Source organism: Salvelinus sp. IW2-2015, unplaced genomic scaffold (assembly GCF_002910315.2).
Source record: "Salvelinus sp. IW2-2015 unplaced genomic scaffold, ASM291031v2 Un_scaffold1137, whole genome shotgun sequence".
NCBI lineage: Eukaryota > Metazoa > Chordata > Actinopteri > Salmoniformes > Salmonidae > Salvelinus > Salvelinus sp. IW2-2015.
Genome location: NW_019942749.1, coordinates 130,689 through 150,133, shown reverse-complemented (window position 1 = coordinate 150,133; position 19,445 = coordinate 130,689). Strand labels below are relative to the sequence as shown.

The window sequence follows — 19,445 nt, the reverse complement described above, 5'->3', positions numbered from 1 at the left end:
ATGTCTGAGAGCTGAAGGTATTTATTAATATAGAACACAGGAGTTTAGGTTTACGGGAGGAAATGTTCCTCACATCACAAATTAACTGGCACTAAGTGATTTTTCGTAACTCTTTTCTTGTGACCTGTAAAGTTAGTGTTGTTGTGCTTGTGATTTAGTTTAAATAGCTGTGCCATTCCAGAACTCTATTTTACTGATAACTTCTTTTTTTTTTTTTTTCCAGTATTGGGGAAAAAATTGATAGGGAATTTTTTCTTTTTCAAATGGGCTTTTTGCCCCCCCCCGTTGGCTTTGGATTTAAATATTAGCGTGGGAGGGGTTTTAGAATATGTCTTGGGTATCAGTTATCCTGGCACCATCCATGAAAAACCATTATGGTGATTCAATCAAGATGATGTCTGAACCTAACTATTCTCCAACCATAAGTCCATTGTGATATGACCTACCTATATGACACAGTGCATTCGGAAAGTATTCAGACCCCTTGACTTTTTCCCCAAAAAATGTACTGGTTACAGGCCTTATTCTAAAATTGATTATTTTTTTTTGTATCAATCTACACACAATACCCCATAAAAAACGATTGCTAATTGTAGCTAATTTAGCCCCAAAAAATAGAGAAATACCTTATTTTACAGTAAGTATCAGACCCTTTTCGCTATGAGACTGGAAATTGAGCTCAGAATCATCCTGTTTCTATTGGATCATCTTGATGTTTTCTACAACTTGATGGATAAAAGGACACTCTGTCTATTAGTACTCTAAGGTTCCCACCCGTGACAGTGCTTATGTCAGAGCAAAACCACACAGCCATGAGGCCTCGAGGAGGACAGAGACCTCAGAGACGGCCACAGATCTGGAGAAGAGTACCAGAAATTGTATGCAGCATTGAAGGTCCCCAAGAACACAGTTGGCCTCCATCATTCTTAAATGTGAGAAGCGCGTTTGGAACCACCATGACTCTAACATGCCCTAGAGGTTCGGCCGGAGTCGATGGTTAAGGATTTCGAAACGGTGCCAAAATACAGAGAGTCCTTTGATGACAATTACTCTGCCATCCAGAGCCGCTCAGGTACCTCTCTCAGGAACCTGGACCCCGGCGAGACATGTCAACCTATACCAACCAGGACAACGACTACCCTAAGCACACAGTAAGACAACGCAGAGTGGTTCGGGACAAATGCTCTGGAAATTGTCCCTGAGTGGCCCAGCCAGACCCCGGCTTGAAACCTGATCGAACATCTCTGAAGAGACCTGAAAAATAGCTGTGCGAACGCTCCACATCCAACCTGACAGAGCTTGAAAGGATCTGCAGAAAGAATGGGATGTGAAACTCCCCCAGAGTTTTACAGGTGTGCAGCTTGTAGCTCATAACCAAGAAGACTCAAGGCCTGTTAATCGCTGCCAAAGGTGCTTCAACAAAGTATTGGTAAAGGTGTTCTATACTTATGTAAATGTTGATATTTTAATTGTTTATAAATTTTAGTCCAAAATGTCCAAAGAAAACTGTTTTTGCCTTTTTCTTTGGATTATCAGCTTAAAAATTCCACCACACCTTACCAGTACCGAGACACTGTACCAGCGATTCTAAGAGTTGCACATCTCATGACCACCAACTGCCGATCTTAGAGCGAGATGTGTGTAGACTGATGAGGGGGGGAGGAAAAATAGTAATTAATTTAGATATAAACGGCTGTAATTGTAACAAGAAGTGTGTGTAAGAATCACGGGGTCTGAACTATTTCGCCGAAGCACTAGTCCTAATGGACATGACTCCATTAATTGGTACAAATTTAAGCCCCGTTTTCATGGCTATTAAAAGATTCTTGAAGTCTGCGTGCTTAGGGCCAATTTGCCTTCAACAAGACTGTCTGGAGTATGCGCACCTGTATGACAATGGTTTTACTGTCATCTCTTTCTCTCTCTCCTTTATTGTGTTCCTTGTATCCTCCTGGGTTTACCATGCTAAGACCACACCCCTCTTTATTTTGTTCTCATCCATTCTGTGCCCTCTCTTGACATTCTGCTTCGTTTGTCTGTTTGTCTCTGCTCTTTGCGTGTTATTGCTGTCCCAGGCGGTTCGCACATGGACCCCCCCCTCTCTTCTCTCTCTGCTCTCTTTCGCTCTCTCTCTTCTTTTCTCTCTCTCTCTCTCTCCCTCCTCGCTTCTCTCCTACTTCCTCTCCATCTCCTCTCGCCTCCTCATCCTCTCTCTCTCTCTTATCTTTCCCCCTGTCTCTCTCTTTGTACTTCCCCTGTCCTCTCTCTCTTCCTTCCCCTGTCTCGCCCCCTGTGTCATTCCCCTGAGCCTCTCTCTCTGTGTCTTCCACTGTCTCTCTCTCTCTGTCTTCCCCTGTCGATTTTCTTGATCTCGTCTTGTCTGTCTCTTCTCTCTCATCTCTCTCTCTCTCTCTCTCTCTCTCTCTCTCTTCTTTCTATGCCCCTGTCTCTCTCTTGTGTCTCTCCCCTGTCGTGTTCTCTTCTTCCCCTGTCTCTTCTCTGTGTCTTCCCCTGTTCTCTCTCTCTGTGTCTTCCACTGTTCCTCTCTTCTCTGTCTTCCTCTGTCTATTTCTGTCTTGTCTTGTCTCTCTACTCTACTCTCTCTCTCTGCTTACTCTCTTCTCTCTCTCTCTCTCTCTCTCTCTCTCTTTCTTCCCTGTCTTCTCTTTTCTCCCGTCTCTCTCTCTTCTTCCCCTGGTCTCTCTCTTGTGTCTTCCCGCTGTCTTCTCTCTCTGGTGGTCTTCCATTGTCTCTCTCTCTCTGTCTTCCCTGTCTAATTTCTGTCTCTGTCTCTCTGACTCTCTCTTCCCTTTCCCTTCTCTGTCTCTCTGCATCTGTCTCTCTTCTTCCATTGATTTTCTCTTTCCGTCTTACCCTCTCTCTCTCTCTCCCCCGCGGGTATCAGCTCTGTGACTCCCGTTGCCTAGTTAGTGATGGCCCTGTCGTTTTCCCAGCCCAGCAGGGGCTCTTTCTCCAGAGACAAGCAAGGGCCAGCGGGCGTTCAGACTGGGCTTGGACACCACCTTGGAGCCCACTGGATGTCTCCTCTTCTGTGGGGAACACAACCTGGACTGCTGAAAGGCTCACTTTACCCTAGCTCATTCTCCTCTCCTTTTCACCAAATGACACTTGCGCGGCCTCTCTGTATCTGTCTCTGCTTCTACATGTCTCTCTCTCAGAGTGCCAGGTGCGACATTGTTGTCATGACACTTATTGGGACTGGTTCTGTTACCTTCCTCTACCTCATAGAACTGTGTTGGCTAGTCATCAATCTCTTTCTCTCTAGTTTCCACTCAATACTTTGTAGTGTGCTCTCTCTTTGTTCTAGAATGTGTGATAATCTACCAGTTGCGCGCGCTTGGGAAGTTTACAAAACACTTCCCGGTTGGAGTCATTAAAAAGTCTTCATTTTTCAACCACCTCCACAGGTTATTTCTCTTGTTACAACTATAGTTTGGCAAGTCCGGGTGTAGCGAACATTTTTCTACTTTGTCAATGATCAGCAAGTAATAGTTTTTCCGAACAATTGTTTACAGACAGATTACTGTTCAACTTATAAACTTTACCTGTATCATTAATTTCATTAAGTTGACTTTGCCTTTAAACCATCTTGTGGACAAATTCCAGAAAATTACTCTGTCAGCTTAGAAGCTTCTGTTTGGCTAATTGACTCATTCTTGAGTCAAATTGATGTCAAATTGAGAGCGCTGACCTGTGGATGGTATTTTCAAGGCCTACCTTCAAACTCAGAGCACGTCTTTGCTTGACATCATGGGAAAATCAAAAGAAATCAGCCGACCTCAGAAAGAAATTTCGTTGACCTCCAGAAGGTCTGGTTTCATCCTTGGGAGCAATTTCCAAACCACCTGAAGGTACCACGTTCATCTGTACAAAACAATAGTACAAGAACAATAGTACGCAAGTGTAAACACCCATGGGGACCCCGCAGCGTATCTACAGTCCATGTACCGCTCGTAGGAGGAGCGCGTTCTGATCTCGCTGTAGACGATGGGTTGAAAGTGCAACTCAATCTTCAGAACAACCAGCAAAGGACCTTGTGGAAGATCTGGAAGGAAACAGGTATCTCAAAAGGGTTATCGTTTATAATCCCAGCAGTAAAACAGGAGATCCTATATTCGTTACGCAATCCACAACATTCTGTGATACTTCAAGGCCGCGTCCAGGCAGGAAGACACGCACTGCTCCAAAACCGACCATAACGGCCAGACTATGGTTTGCAACTGCACATGGGACAAATATCGTATCCTCTCTTAGGCAGCATGTCCGTACTCGTCCTGCGATAGACAACAAAATGGACACTGTTAGGTGGCCATATGACCCACTTCGTTGGTATGTTTGGAGGGAAAAGGAAGGAGGCTGGCAAGCGCGAAGAAACCAGCGTATCCCCAACATCATGAAGCTCGTGTCGTAAGGGTTGGCGAAGCATGTATGTTAAGTCGTGGGGGTGCTTTGCTTCGCAATTGGACTCCGTGTACTTTACTATCATTTAATAGGATCGGCGTCATTGAGTGGAAGTCGTTAAACATTCATGTGAGACTAGATTGAAGGAACATCTGAAACATCAGTCAGGAAGTTAAAAGCTTGGTTTGCAAATGGGTTGTTCTTCCAAATGGACAATGGACCCCCAAGGCTACTTCCAAAGTTGTGGCAAAATGGACTTTATACAGGCGACAACCAAAGTAAGTATGGAGTGTACCATTCACAAAGCTGAAAACTGAGTTTATAATGTATATTGGCTAAGGTGTGTATGTAAATCTTGTCCGACTTTAACTGTATGTCTCCTCCTAGATTCTACCGGTTATGGAATCCTCATTTATAGTGATGAAAGCACAACATCTTTATCCAGGCCAAACACAAGTATTAGCTAACTCATTGGATTGTGTATTGTTCTCCCCGCAGACTCAAGTAGAGCGAATTCTGGACACACTCCTGACGCCCCTCGCCCCGGCTCCCGAGCTTCTTCTCTCTGCGGGCGCCAGGCCGCCATCCATTGGCCGCCCAGGCTCCACACCCGAATACCCATGCCTGGCTCACTCATATTTCCTTGTTCCGCTGACGTGCCAAGGCCCCGGACCTCAGCCTTAGCCTCCCAATTACGTCTGAAGCAGTGGAGGAGAGAGGGTCGACATCTTGTTCATGGCTCAGCGCAGGATGAGAGTGAAGAGGGATTACAGGAGGCCCAGGGACGAGGAGGACAGAGCACCTGTCGCCTCGGATACAGGAGAAGATGAAAGGGGAGGTGTGGGAGGAAGGGAGAGCGAGAGGAGAAACCAGGAATGAGGGAGAGGAGTGTAGAGGTACAGGAGAGAGGGGAGAGGAGGATGTTAGAGGTACAGGAGAGAGAGGAAGAGGAGGGCAGTAGAGTGTACAGGAGAGAGGGAGAGGGGAGTGAAAGAGGGTTACAGGAGAGAGGGACGAGCGAGGAGTGAGAGGTTACATGAGGAGTACGGAAGAGGTAACATTGAGAGAGGCAAGAGGAGGAGTGAAGAGGTACATTGAGAGAGGAGAGGCAGGAGTGAAGAGGTACAGAAAAAGTTAGAGGAAGGAGGGTGAAGAGGTTACATGATGAGAGAGATAGAGGTACGAGGAGAAGCAATGCTTACCTATCTCATCGAGAGAAGGCTCGCAGGGAACGAGCCACGTGAAAGAGGTACAGGAGAGAGGGAGAGGAGTAGGCTTGTAGAGGGTACAGGAGAGAGGGAAGAGGTAGAGATGATATTAGGAGGTACAGAAGAGTGATGGGATGACGAGGAGGACAGTGTAAGACTCGGGTATCAGGAAGAGGGAAGAGGAGGAGTGTGAGGTTTCCATACGCAGACGCGTAGAGGAGGTATGTTGAAGAGGTTACAGAAGAGAAGGTAGGTGAAGGAGACTACTCAGGCGTCTATGATATCGATCCATCTCATACCTCACAGTCGGACCACGGTACAGGCGTAGGGTAGTAGATGGGATGTCTGATGCAACTCTTCATCTTCTACCACCGAACACGAGCGTACCAGCGTTATGATTCGACATCTCATCTCGACCACACCGTACACTTACAGCGTGGTATGATATCCATCTCAATCTCACCACCGACACGTTACACAGGTTATGATGCGACATCCTCATCTCACCCACCGACACTACAGTGTTATGATTCGAAGTCTCATCTCACCACACCGACACTACAGTGTTATGGTTCACCATCTCCACCACACCACCGACACTACAGTGTTATGGTTCGACATCTCATCTCACCAACCACCGACACACTACAGTGTTATGGTCAACATCTCATCTCACCACCGACACTACAGTTTATGGTTCAACATCTCATCTCACCACCGACACTACAGTGTTAATGTTCGAACATCTCATGCTCACCACCGACACTACAGTGTTATGGTTCGACATCTCACTCACCACCGACACACTACAGTGTTATGGTTCAACATTCCATCTCACACCACCGACACTACAGTGTTTATGATTCGACATCTCATCTCACCCACGACACTACAGTGTTACTGGTTCGACATCTCATCTCACCACCGACACTACAGTGTTATGGTTCTAACATCTCATCTCACCACCGACGCTACAGTGTTATGGTTCGAACTCATCTCACACACACCGACCTACATTATGGTTCGCAACTCATCTCACACACCACCGCACACTACAGTGTTATGGTTCACTCATCTCACCACACCACCGACACTACAGTGTTATGGTTCGACATCTCATCTCACACACCACCGACACTACAGTGTTATGGTTCAACATCTCATCTCACCACCACGACACTACAGTGTTATGGTTCGACATCTCATCTCACCACACCACCGACACTACAGTGTATGGTTCAATCATCTCATCTCACACACCACCGACACTACAGTCTTATGGTCAACATCTCATCTCACCACCGACACTACAGTTTATGGTTCGACATCCTCATCTCACCACCAGACACTACAGTGTTATGGTTCAACAATCTCATCTCACCACACCACAACACTACAGGTGTTATGGTTCGACATCTCATCTCACCTCACCACCACCACTACAGTGTATGGTTCGACATCTCACTCACTCACCAAACTACAGTGTTATGGTTCAACATCTCATCTACCACCGACACTCAAGTGTTTATGGTTCACATCTCATCTCACCCACCGACACTACCATCTATGGTTCACATCTCTATCCACTCACAGACGCTATCAACAGTGTTATTGTTCGACATCTTCATCTCACCATACCACCGACACTACAGTGTTATGATTCGACATTCATCTCACACCGACACTACAGCGTTATGGTTCGACATCTCATCTCACACCGACACTACAGGTCTTATGGTTCGACATCTCATCTCACCACCACACTACAGTGTTATGTTCGCATCTCATTACATCTCACCACCGACCACTACAGGTTATGGTTCGACATCTCATCTCACCACCGACACTACAGCGTTATGATTCGACACTCATCTCACCACCCGACACTACAGCGTTATGATTCGACATCTCATCTCACCACCGACACTACACATTATGTTCGACATCTCATCTCACCACCGACATACAGCGTTATGTTCAATCCTCATCTCACCACCGACACTCACAGTGTTATGGTTCTACATCTCATCTCACACCCCGACACTACAGTAGTGATCGACATCTCACCACACCACCGACACACAGGTTATGATTCACATCTCATCTCACCACCGACACACAGTGTTATGGTTCACATCTCATCTCACCACACCACCGACACTCACAGGTTATGTTCGACACTCATCTCACACCGACAACCTACAGCGTTATGATCGACATCTCATCTCACCACCGACACTACAGTGTTATGGTTCGACATCTCACTCACACACACCACCGACACCTACAGCGTTATGAGTGCGTACAATACCTTCATACACACCAACACCGAGCGACATCAAATGAATTACAAGCGTATGATATAGATTCGACACAGCTCAGTGTTATGACATCCACCAAGCACGTACACAGTCAGGATTCAGACTCATCTCAACCACCGACACTACGAAACGAGTCATGACAACCGCTACACGGAGTTCGAACTCGAGACACTAAGTGTCTTCAAACAATCTCACTCACACCACACACGGACACTACAGCGTTATGTTCGACATTCCATCTCACCACCGACACTACAGGTTTATGATTCGACAATCTCATCTCACCACCGACACTACAGGTTATGATTCGACATCTCATCTCACCACCGACAACACAGTCGTTATGTTCGACATCTCACTCACCACCGACACTACAGGTTATGTTCGACATCTCATCTCACCACCGACACTACAGTGTTATGATTCGATCATCTCATCTCAACCACCGACACTACAGTGTTATGGGTTCGACATCTCTCTCACACACCGACACTACAGTGTTATGTTCGACATCTCATCTCACCACACCACCGACACTACAGTGTTATGGATTCGACATCTCAATCTCACCACCGACACTACAGTGTTATGGTTCACATCTCATCTCACCACCGACACTACAGTGTTATGTTCGACAATCTCATCATCACCACCGACACTACAGTGTTATGGTTCGACATCTCATCTCACCACCGACACTACAGTGTTATGGTTCACATCTCATCTCACCACCGACACTACAGTTATGATTCACATCTCACTCACACCCACTACAGTGTTATGGGTCGACATCTCATCTCACCACCGACACTACGTTATGTTCAAACATCTCATCTCACACACCGACTACAGTGTTATGGTTCGACATTCTCATCTCACCACACCACGACACTACAGTGTGTAGTTCGACATACTCATCTCACCACACACCGACACTACAGTTTATGGTTCGACATCTCACTCCACACCACCGACACTACAGTGTTATGTTCGACATCTCATCTCACACCACCGACACTACAGTGTTATGGTTCACATCTCATCCAACCACCGACACTACAGTTATGGTTCGACATCTCATCTCACACACACCGACACTACATGTGTTATGGTTCAACATCTCATCTTACCACACCACCGCACACTACAGTTTATGTTCGACATCTCATCTCACCACCGAACACTACAGTGTTATGGTTCGACATCTCATCTCACCACCGACACTACAGTGTTATGGTTCAACATCTCATCTCACCCACCACCGACACTACAGTGTTATGGTTCGACATCTCATCTCACCTCACCACCGACACTACAGTGTTATGGTTCGACATCTCATCCTCACCTCACCACGACACTACAGTGTTATGGTCGAATCTCATCTCCATCTCCCCGACACTACAGTGTTATGGTTCGACATCTCATACCTCCACCACCGACACTACAGTGTTATGTTTCGACATTCCCATCTCACCACCGACACTACAGTGTTATGTTCGACATTCATCTCTCCTCGACACTACAGTGTTATGGTTCGACATCTCATCTCCCACTCCCCGACACTACAGTGTTATGGTCAAACTCATCTCACCTTCTCACCTCACCACCGACACTACAGTGTTATGGTTCGACATCTCATCTCACCTCACCACCGACACTACAGCGAACAGCCTAAGGACATTGTGTTGATCTATTCACATACCAGTCTCACTCACCGTACACACACCTACATACACCGTACACACACCATACAGACCTCTACAGGTGCTCAAATACATCTGTAACCTCCCGTCCTTTGCCTCTCACGTGTCATACCCTCTGGGGGGGGGGGGACAATGCGCGTGCGGCTGGGTCCTTTGATGTTCCGTTGTGAAATAGTGTTGGGGGGATTAGGAACAGACGCGGCCGGGCCAGGTATTGTGTGAGCACACGAGGGCCGTCAGAGCCGCAGAGCCCCCTGTCAGGACGTGTTAGGCCAGGCTGTGATCTGCTCTGTGCTCCCCTCTCCTCTCCTCTCCCCCTGCCTGCCTGCCTGCCTCAGTGTGCTGCTCTGTGTCTGCAGCTCAGCTAGGCCTCTGTCTGATCTCAGCTTCTCTCTCTGTTCAGCAGGTCCAGGGTCACATGCCTCCGCTCATGATCCCYATTTTTCCACACGACCAACGAACCCTGGCAGCAGCCGCCGCAGCCCAGCAGGGCTTTCTCTTCCCACCGGGAATATCTTACAAGCCAGGTATGCTCCTCTCTTTCTCTCTCTGTTGTTTCTTCCTGTGTCTCTGTCTGTCCTGTTCTCTGTCTACTTCTCAATGTTATGTACATGCAGTTCTCCTCCTCACAGACACAGGTTCATTTTAACAGCATGGGTCATCTTATTGATGAAGGACCTTTCCCAATATATTCTATCCCACATTTATTATGGTTATATATTTCATACATTTACTTGCAATGTATTTCATGTAAGTAATACTTTTTTTCAGTCCTCATTTTCACTGCCCCAGATTTCATAGGATCCTTACACTACACATATCCCAGTCTCCATACGGCATCAAATAAAAGTGTAGTCAGTAAGGCCAAGGCAGATGACGTACAGTACTCTATGTCACCTTGTAAATGGAGCCAAGCCTTGGGGAGTGTTCTGTGTTCAACTCCAAGGCAGCATGCCTGTTCAACAATAGATATGAGTAAAGGAGCACTGGAATGTAAACAGCTTTTCAACATGAAAGTGTCTTGACTTCTCTGGCTGTAATCACTATGGAAGAATCTGCTGAGGGAACTGCCTGCTGCAGTAACACAGTACTCTCCTAAGGACTCACTGACCTCTCCCACTCTCTCATTGTACTCATCAATCACTCAAAGGATTATGTACCAGCTTAGATGTCAATTTAAACATACCGCATTATGGTGGAATGTGATAGCACTAGAAACAGTACAGTATTAATGTCCAGACATACTATCCTGAGATAGTGTCTTGTCCTCTCTATCTCTTATGGAGATGAGCGGACACATGGCACTCATCCAGAACAGACAGACAGAGACAGACAGACAGACAGACAGACAGACAGACAGACAGACAGAGAACAGTCAGACAGACAGACAGACAGACAGACAGAAAGACAGACAGACAGACAGACAGACAGACAGACAGACAGACAGACAGACAGAACACAGAGACAAAGACAGAGACAGAGACCGACAGAGAGAGACAGAAGGAGGAGGCAAGCGTTCTCCCAGGCATACAGTAATTTGTCCTGGGGGATGAAGGGTGAAGGCCCCCTCCCGGAGGTGCCTCTCCTCCCCTTGCCTGTAGCAGCTTGCCTCACTCTCCCTTTGTGTGCATGAACGGAGAAAGAGAATGGCTCCACACGCAACACATTCCACATCCCAAAACAAATTTGTAGAAATTGCATATGACTTGTTGTTTGACTTCCTGCTCATGTTGCTGCAGACAATTTAAAGATGTGTTCACTCTGGGTTCTGTAATAATATTCAGGCAGATCCCTGACCTGGAGTGGACCCAGGCACACAGCCTTTCTCCCCTTAGCTCTATGGCTGGGTATTCCTTTTAATTCTTGCTGAACATTGAMTATCRGCTGGAAGTAAAGTAAAATTGCACATGCAAGGGTTTTCTCATCTCCCTGACCGACCTGGGGGGAGGGAAAGTCCAGGCCTCTTTTTGTCTGTCCTGAATGCTCTCACAAATACATTTGTTGTTAGCGTCGTATCACAACATTGAGGTAACTTCAGGACATGGAGGAAGGCAGAGGRKGTGGAGTAAGATTGGCTAGTCTAGTCAGCAGGTAAATAGCAGAACATTAAAAGGTGTGGTAGTGCAGCTAATACATTTACTATAAAGCCACAGGATGRAAAAAAWAGTCAGCTATTTTGGAACTACAGAGGCATGTCAGCTGGAACACAGCGCCTGAGGGGATTCTTTTGCCTGTCGATTTCTTTAATACATTTGACATGGAAAATGTTTTAGTACAAATACCAGAAGGTATTATGGACTCAMGGCATGCATGGGTCGCCATGTGTAMACACAAWCCCTGAATWATTCATGAGTTATTCATAAAGAAAAGGAAAAAGGGTCTGAAAATGACTACCAATGACTACCATCATCAACTGAAGTAGCTTAACGTCTCTATTATCCTCAACCCCCAACGCAAGATCCTACCTTATGACCAGTCTGCTAGATCAGAGGATGCTGCTGTGTCCACTCACCATGAAGACTTGTGAAGTGAAGTGGCCAAGCGTTCACTTCCACGCTAGGGCACACTAATCTAATGTCATCTTTATAAGACAGACCCTCCCAGGGACCACTGCTTATGACCCTGACCCCGCGGTGTTGCCACGACGACAGAGCTATTGCCAGCGTCGTAGCATCGTGCCATCTCTCCCTCTGCACACTGTGCTCAATGGCCCTGACGTTGCATGGCAGAGCAGAGACGCAGGTCATCCTTTAAACAAATAGACGCCAGCTCGCTCTGTTTACATGGACACAGAGACATTCACTCTGATAGTAGTCTAATGGTCCTGCAGAATGWCTCCATGGTCATTGGGTCCCTATGCTATGATGAGGACACACATAGACATCCAGCTGGAATGACTGCTGCTACATATCTGTTTCTGCCGCCGCACAATAACTGATGGACTTGTCCCTCTTGTGACTGAATACAGTAGCTGCATTAGAGCTCCATGGAATCTGTGTCAGCCATTCATGCTCACAAGTGTTAGGCCTTCTATTGTTGTTCAGCACCAACTTTCTCACCACCTTGTTTAGCTGGATAGAGACATTGTWAGCACTTCAAACAGAGAAAGTGAAATAGGGCATAGAGTTAGTAATTGAACATTCATTCCAGAGCCACTTGTTTTCAAAGAACTCTAGTATTCTGACAGAATATTTTAGATTGCCCTTGGCATCAGGTGCCCAGTTGTGAAGAGCTCTGTTAGAGAGAGGCTTTTCCCTTCTCCTGCATCAGGCCCTGCTCTATGGTCCTACCCACTCCTTTTCATTAGTGTTGAGCCCAGGCTCTCAGGCTGTGGTGTCCTCAAGCCCAGGCTCCAGGCAGCTGGAGGGCCCTGCACTAGATATGAGGGTGCTCATCGATAAAGAGGGTCAGGGCCCGATGCCGCTCAGTCCCACACAACTCCACTTAATTGGGCCCGTTTTTCAGCATGACACCTGGCTGAGAAAGGAATGCAGGATGAGATGAGCCTCTCTCTCCAACATTACCATCACAGACAGAGACCTTTAAACATTATTCAGCAGCTCCTGTCTGTCTCTGCTTTCACTTTCTCTATAGCATTATGATGTTGAACAGGTAGCGGCTCGTTGGCCCCATCTGTCTTGTTGGACAGGGAATGTCTTTGATACTGGTCTWGTTGGTAGTACCGACCATATCAGAGGTAAATTACTGGTTGATTCCTATGGAGGACCGTCTGTATGTAAGCTCTGACAGGACATAAATCACCCTTGAGYTTGGTTCACTGTGGATGAGAGATCCTGTTTGGATCACAGTGGTCACTGTGCTGCATCAGGGCTCCGGCAGCCGACTTGTCATGATGAAGGGAATCCATCMATCTCATCCCTCAGCAGTTCCAGGAGTGACAACAAACACCCGATCCATAGTGTGCCTTCTCCATGTGCCAGAGTTATGTACCCAGCTCTGACACAGCCATGGCATCATCTGGCTCCTTCTGTTTAACCCTCCTAGATATCCATCACCCAGGCCTGACCATGGGATCAGCCATCCTCAGGACAGCAGCACACTTTGAAACCCTGGTTCTCTTTCATTACTGACACCAGGCTGGCAGCACGCCCAGTCTACTGGAGTCTGCATACAACCCTGGACCCTCTAGACCCCCCTGAGACCTCCCTCCAGACCCCCCAGTACAGTGCCGGTGGTGTCCTCTCTTGGCAGCTGACCCCTCCCTGGTTTCACATGACTTCCTCCCTGGTTTCACATGACTTGTCATTGAGCCCCCCCTGAAGTCAGGCAGAACTCCCCCACTCCTTCTCTGCACAGAGAGAGGGATGACATACGCTGCAATGAGAGAAAGGCCATGCGGGTAGTAACGACCCACACCCACCCCTCCTACGAGACAATTTGAAATCACTTCACTGGCCTGATTTATTTGCCCCTGCCTAAATGGGGATTGAATTTCCCGGCTGTATCACAATGTCCTGTGCTGTACAAATTGCAAAGTGAGAGGAGGAAGAAAAAGGGGAAAGGGAAAGGGGATACCTAGTCAGTACAACTGAAGCATTCAACTGAAATGTGTCTTCCACAAAAGACAAGTATGACATGTACCCTCATGCCTGTGGCTTAATGGCTCTATATGAAGTGACAGGCGGAATGGGTCTGAACTAGGCCAATTCCCCTCAGTACGCATGCTTCAATCACCCCACTCCCACTCCCCTCCGCCCCCTCTCCACTCCTTCTCCGCTTTCTCCTCTCCACTCCCCTCACGCCAGTAGGCTACACTACTGGCCTGGCCCGTCTCACTGGGTGTTCGCTGTCTGTCTGTCTGCTGTCTGTCTGTCTGTCTGTCTGTCGTGTCTGTCGTGTCCTGGTCTGTCTGTGTCTGTTGTCTGTCGTCGGTCTGTCTGTCTGTCTGCTGCTGTCTGTCTGTTTCTGTCTGTCCTGTCGTCTGTCTGTCGTGCTGTCTGTCTGTCTGTCTTCTGTCTGTCTGTCTGTCTGTCTGTCTGTCTGTCTGTCTGTCTGTCCGTCTGTCTGTCTGTCGTTCTCTGTCTTCTGTCGTCGTTTCCTGTCTGTCTGTCTGTCTGTCTGTCTGTCTGTCTGTCTGTCTGTCTGTCTGTCTGTCTGTCTGTCTGTCTGTCTGTCTGTCTGTCTGTCTGAACACACTGGGCTGAGTGTAAAGGCTTCTGGTACTGAGTGACACACTCAACGCTCCCACAACATCAATCATATAGACTCCACCTACTACATACCTGTCCTTCAAACTCACTGACAGCTTGCCAAGGCACTGTAAAGCAATAAAATAAAAAATTATATAAAAATAGTAGTTCATACTGGTTAGATTGATGTGATACCAAGATAAAAATTGTATTTGTTAACCGTGTTATTGTAACAACACACTTGTTCTAACTCGTTTCTTAAAGCACTGTTCCCTCTTGTCTGCCAAAACTCTCACTGCCAAACAAACAATGTTGTGTCAAACAATAGCAAATGCCTGAGAGAACATGCTACTTCCTCTGTGTAATCACTTATAATCACACAGATATTTAACACACACACACGCACACCTTTCATAGTGCCTGTTGTTTTCCAGCGTGGAGATGGAGAGCAGGGAGTGGGAGTTTGAGGAGGGGGGTGGTGAGGAGGGGTGTAGTGTGGTGGAGGGATACGTTTCTGAGTAATGCTGCTCCAGTCGGCCCAGCTGAGCCTTTTGTTGGTGCAGATGTTTGGGCCAGTAGCCGAGGGCCCAGAGGAGGAGAGGAGGGCCCAGGGACTGTGTTGGCACATGCCTGGCTGCTGTGGGCCCGGCTCCCTTAGCTCATTGTCTCAACCTGTGCACATTGTTCTCTCCCCCCGACAGGTGATAACTACCCGGTGCAGTTCATTCCATCCACAATGGCAGCTGCGRCAGCGTCAGGACTCAGCCCCCTCCAGCTTCAGGTATGTGCTACGACAAAGAATGCTGCTCAGGACGCCTGCCAAGCCCAGGGCAGARTAACGGCTAAGCAGCTGTATGTTAAGTAAKGAGCTGCACACTAAATAATCCTGGAGGCCCTAGCTCCTACAAGCTTATCACCTTACACATGCAGTTTACCCTGTTTTATAGAGGATTTAACCCCATAGCTCCACCAGAGATGGGAGTTAGGATGATAATAGTTATTAGAGGGAATGAAAATCACTCCAGTTACCTTAATCACCTCCTGTAGAATCTATCAGACAGAGACTATTTACTGTATTAGGAAAGTTAAATACAGACCTCTGATGTTCCTGCATTACACTGTATGACCTAAAGCTGTATGTGTTGTGTGCACAGACAGAGGGGTGTGCAGTCTAAATGTAATCGGGAGAGCGGGAGACCGGGAGAGAGCGAGAGAGCAGGAGAGCGAGAGAGAGCGTGAGAGAGAGAGAGAGAGAGAGAGAGGGAGAGAGAGAGAGAGAGCGAGAGAGAGAGAGAAAGAGAGAGAGAGCTTGATTCCTGAACAGAAGGAGAGAATGCTGGGATAGGCTCCAAAGCCCTGCAGGAGCGTTCACATGAAGCTGTTAGAGCTGAACTGGGGTCAGGGGCTAACCCCAGGCTATACTGTTTAATAAAGATAATTATCTGGGTTCCATCTTCATAGTCATTACCGTTATAATTATTATCACTATTACTATCCGGCTCCTCTCCAGGCCCGAGCATGTTCTTTCTATCCAAATTGACAATATGTATTCCCCAGGTTACTTTCTCTGAGTTCTATTTACATAACCACTACACAGAATGGCTATGGGAAGCAGCGAAACCCTCTGTACAATTACACTAATGCTATTACTCCTGCCTGCTTGCTTAAGAAATTATCAAAGCGCCCTTTGCAGTTCTGTGAAGTATGAAGATTGAGGATATCTTTTGAAACTGTGTAATCATAAATATTTAAGGCTATCTGAAACTACTTGAATAAGGATCGTCAGTAGACTTTAATGTTCTGCCTTTGAAACAAAGGAGAAAGGAGAGCGAAAGAATTAAAAACAGCTCTCCAAGCGCCTGCTTTTTGTGGCCGTTGTTTTGTCAACACCAGTGATAAGCTGTTGATAGCAATTAAACATTAAGAAAAACAAAACCAGAGGGAGACAGGACTAGGAGGAGGGGAAGGCTGAGAGGAAAGTGTCTTGTAACTTTTTCTTCTTGCTGATACATGAGCACAATTTGTCCTTCAGAGCTTATCGCTCTCAGCATTAATGAGCCTTGGCAAGTTCTAACAATGCTTGCAGTTGGAGCTGGAGAGCCCTGCTTTATCACGCAGCGAGCCATGCAGCCATGGGAAGAACAATCAGGAACGTGGAAGGTGTGGGATGAGTCTGCTCATGTTCTTCTTGCGTGTGTGTCTGTGAGTATGTGTGTGTGTGTGTGTGTTACTCTCTGTTTGCGTATCATAGAGAAAGCTTGAGGTTAGCACAGTCTAGGCCTACTGAGTGTCTATTTATAGTTGTGTTCTAGGTCAGATGGGCTAGCCATATATCTGAAGGTTAGGCTGGGGTGAGGAGGGGGCTTCAGCCATTCATTCTGATAACGTATTTAACCCTGGGAATGGGCGAAAACAGAGCCTCCAAGACCATGACTTGGCTGACCTTTAGAGAACACAGTAAACAAAAAGAGGTGCATTCCTATTAATTGAAGCCTGTCCGCCTGTGGTATATTCCGGCTGCCGGCTGCTATTTACCCTGCATAGAGTCTCCCTTAAAACAGCAAGGCAAGTCAAACATGCCCTTTTCTCTAGTGCTGGGATCAACAAGCTAACCATGTGACTCCTATCACTTCTTCTATAAAGCGCTGGGGGACAGGATGATTAAAACAGAATATGAAGGCAGAGATGGAAGTGATTAAGTTAAGTTCACTCTCTCCTCGCATAGTGATAATAGTGTTAGCTTCCGCCGCCCATCTCCCACAAGTCTACCAGTGAAACAGAGGGAGATGCCAAGAGAGAACACAACAGGAGCTCTGTGTGTGTCACACAAGTCACATCAGGACAAAAGAAGCAGACAATATGTTATTTTAGTCAACCAGAACAACAGAGATACAAAGAGTAGATGTGTCATTTGTGGTGAGAGGATATGAGGAGACACTTTGTCCGGCAGTTGTCTGGCTTACACTGTGGCTCCTTGTCAGTGAGAGGACAACTAATTTGAGCTGTGCATCTAAGAACAGGAAGCATCACATTATGATGTTAGTTTCTACTGGGAAATGACGTTTAATCAATGTGGAAAAGTGATTGGATTTGAAAAAAGTAATCAACGTAAGGTCATTTGGTATTTTTTTCACCCAACTTTTAACCTAACATTTGGTGACATTTTTTGTTGATTTCACACTGAATTCACATTAGTTGACAACTCAACCAAATGTAAATCAAAACTAGACGTTCAACTGATGTCTGTGTCCAGTGGGTTATCATGTTTTTTCCTCCAGTGTATTTCTGATGTCTCTCCTAGTCTGTGTAGGCTCTTATTCTACATGCTAATCTTTTAACAAAGCATCTGTGCTGCTAATTGCTGAGGAGATTGTGTGGAGGATCAGCCAGACAGAAGTGTGTGTGTTCTGGGTGTGATCATCAGTAATGACCATATCACTAAGTTTGGTTTTCACGCATCACAAGACAGGAAGCACTGAGACTCACAACCCCTTCAACTTCCTGGGCTGAGGACCCTCCCCCTGCATGGCATTGGCTCAGCATGCCTCTCTAATTAAAATATCTCTCCCTGTCAGCAGCCTGGCAAGGTATAATTTTCACCAATTTACTCAGTTTAGATTGTGAAATATATGAACCTTAAAAAAGTGTCTTATTGGAGGAATTAATTCCCACAATGCAGCAGCAGTAATGTGCTCAGCCATCCAGTCAGCAATGCTAGCCGCTCTGTCAGTCTTAATGTTGGCCACGCACCCGCTCACCATCTCCACTGTCATAACAGTCTGGGCCCTGCGTGGAGGATCCTCTCACTCCCCCTCCTCTCTGCCCTTTCTCTCCAGGCATAAAAAACCAAGGTAACAAAGGTTTAGGGCTGATGGATGTAAATGAATCTTGGTCGGTGCGTTTGAGTGTTGTAGAGTGTAATTTGCTTGTCAATACAGGGTGGGATGGCGGGGCCATGGTGGCTGGCAGGGAGAGGCTGTCGCCAGGCATTTTCAGTACACAGGGCAATTTCACTCAATGCTTCCCTGACAGATTGGCCCTCGTCTACGAGTCACAGGAGAGAAGGTGTAAACTATCCCTCCGACTGAGTGCCCCTCTTCATTAGGGTCCACTCAGGCCTGGGATGAGCTCAGGACAAGCAGGAAACAATAGCTCCATCCNAAGAGAGAGCTTGATTCCCGAACAGAAAGAGAGAATGCTGGGATAGGCTCCAAAGCCCTGCAGGAGCGTTCACATGAAGCTGTTAGAGCTGAACTGGGGTCAGGGGCTAACCCCAGGCTATACTGTTTAATAAAGATAATTATCTGGGTTCCATCTTCATAGTCAGTTCTTTCTATCCAAATAGTTCATAGTTCTTTCTATCCAAATTGACAATATGTATTCCCCAGGTTACTTTCTCTGAGTTCTATTTACATAACCACTACACAGAATGGCTATGGGAAGCAGCGAAACCCTCTGTACAATTACACTAATGCTATTACTCCTGCCTGCTTGCTTAAGAAATTATCAAAGCGCCCTTTGCAGTTCTGTGAAGTATGAAGATTGAGGAYATCTTTTGAAACTGTGTAATCATAAATATTTARGGCTATCTGAAACTACTTGAATAAGGATCGTCAGTAGACTTTAATGTTCTGCCTTTGA

At 46.7% G+C, this 19,445-nt stretch overlaps 1 protein-coding gene across 1 annotated transcript in view; it reads left to right on the top strand.

Moving 5' to 3' along the window:
- Window positions 1-19,445, top strand: part of LOC112069865 (transcription factor SOX-6-like) — a 259,626-nt gene that overhangs the window by 192,710 nt on the left and 47,471 nt on the right. The window contains 2 exon segments of the mRNA XM_024137247.2: window positions 10,061-10,181; window positions 15,506-15,585. Coding sequence (XP_023993015.2) covers window positions 10,061-10,181; window positions 15,506-15,585 — 201 coding nt within the window.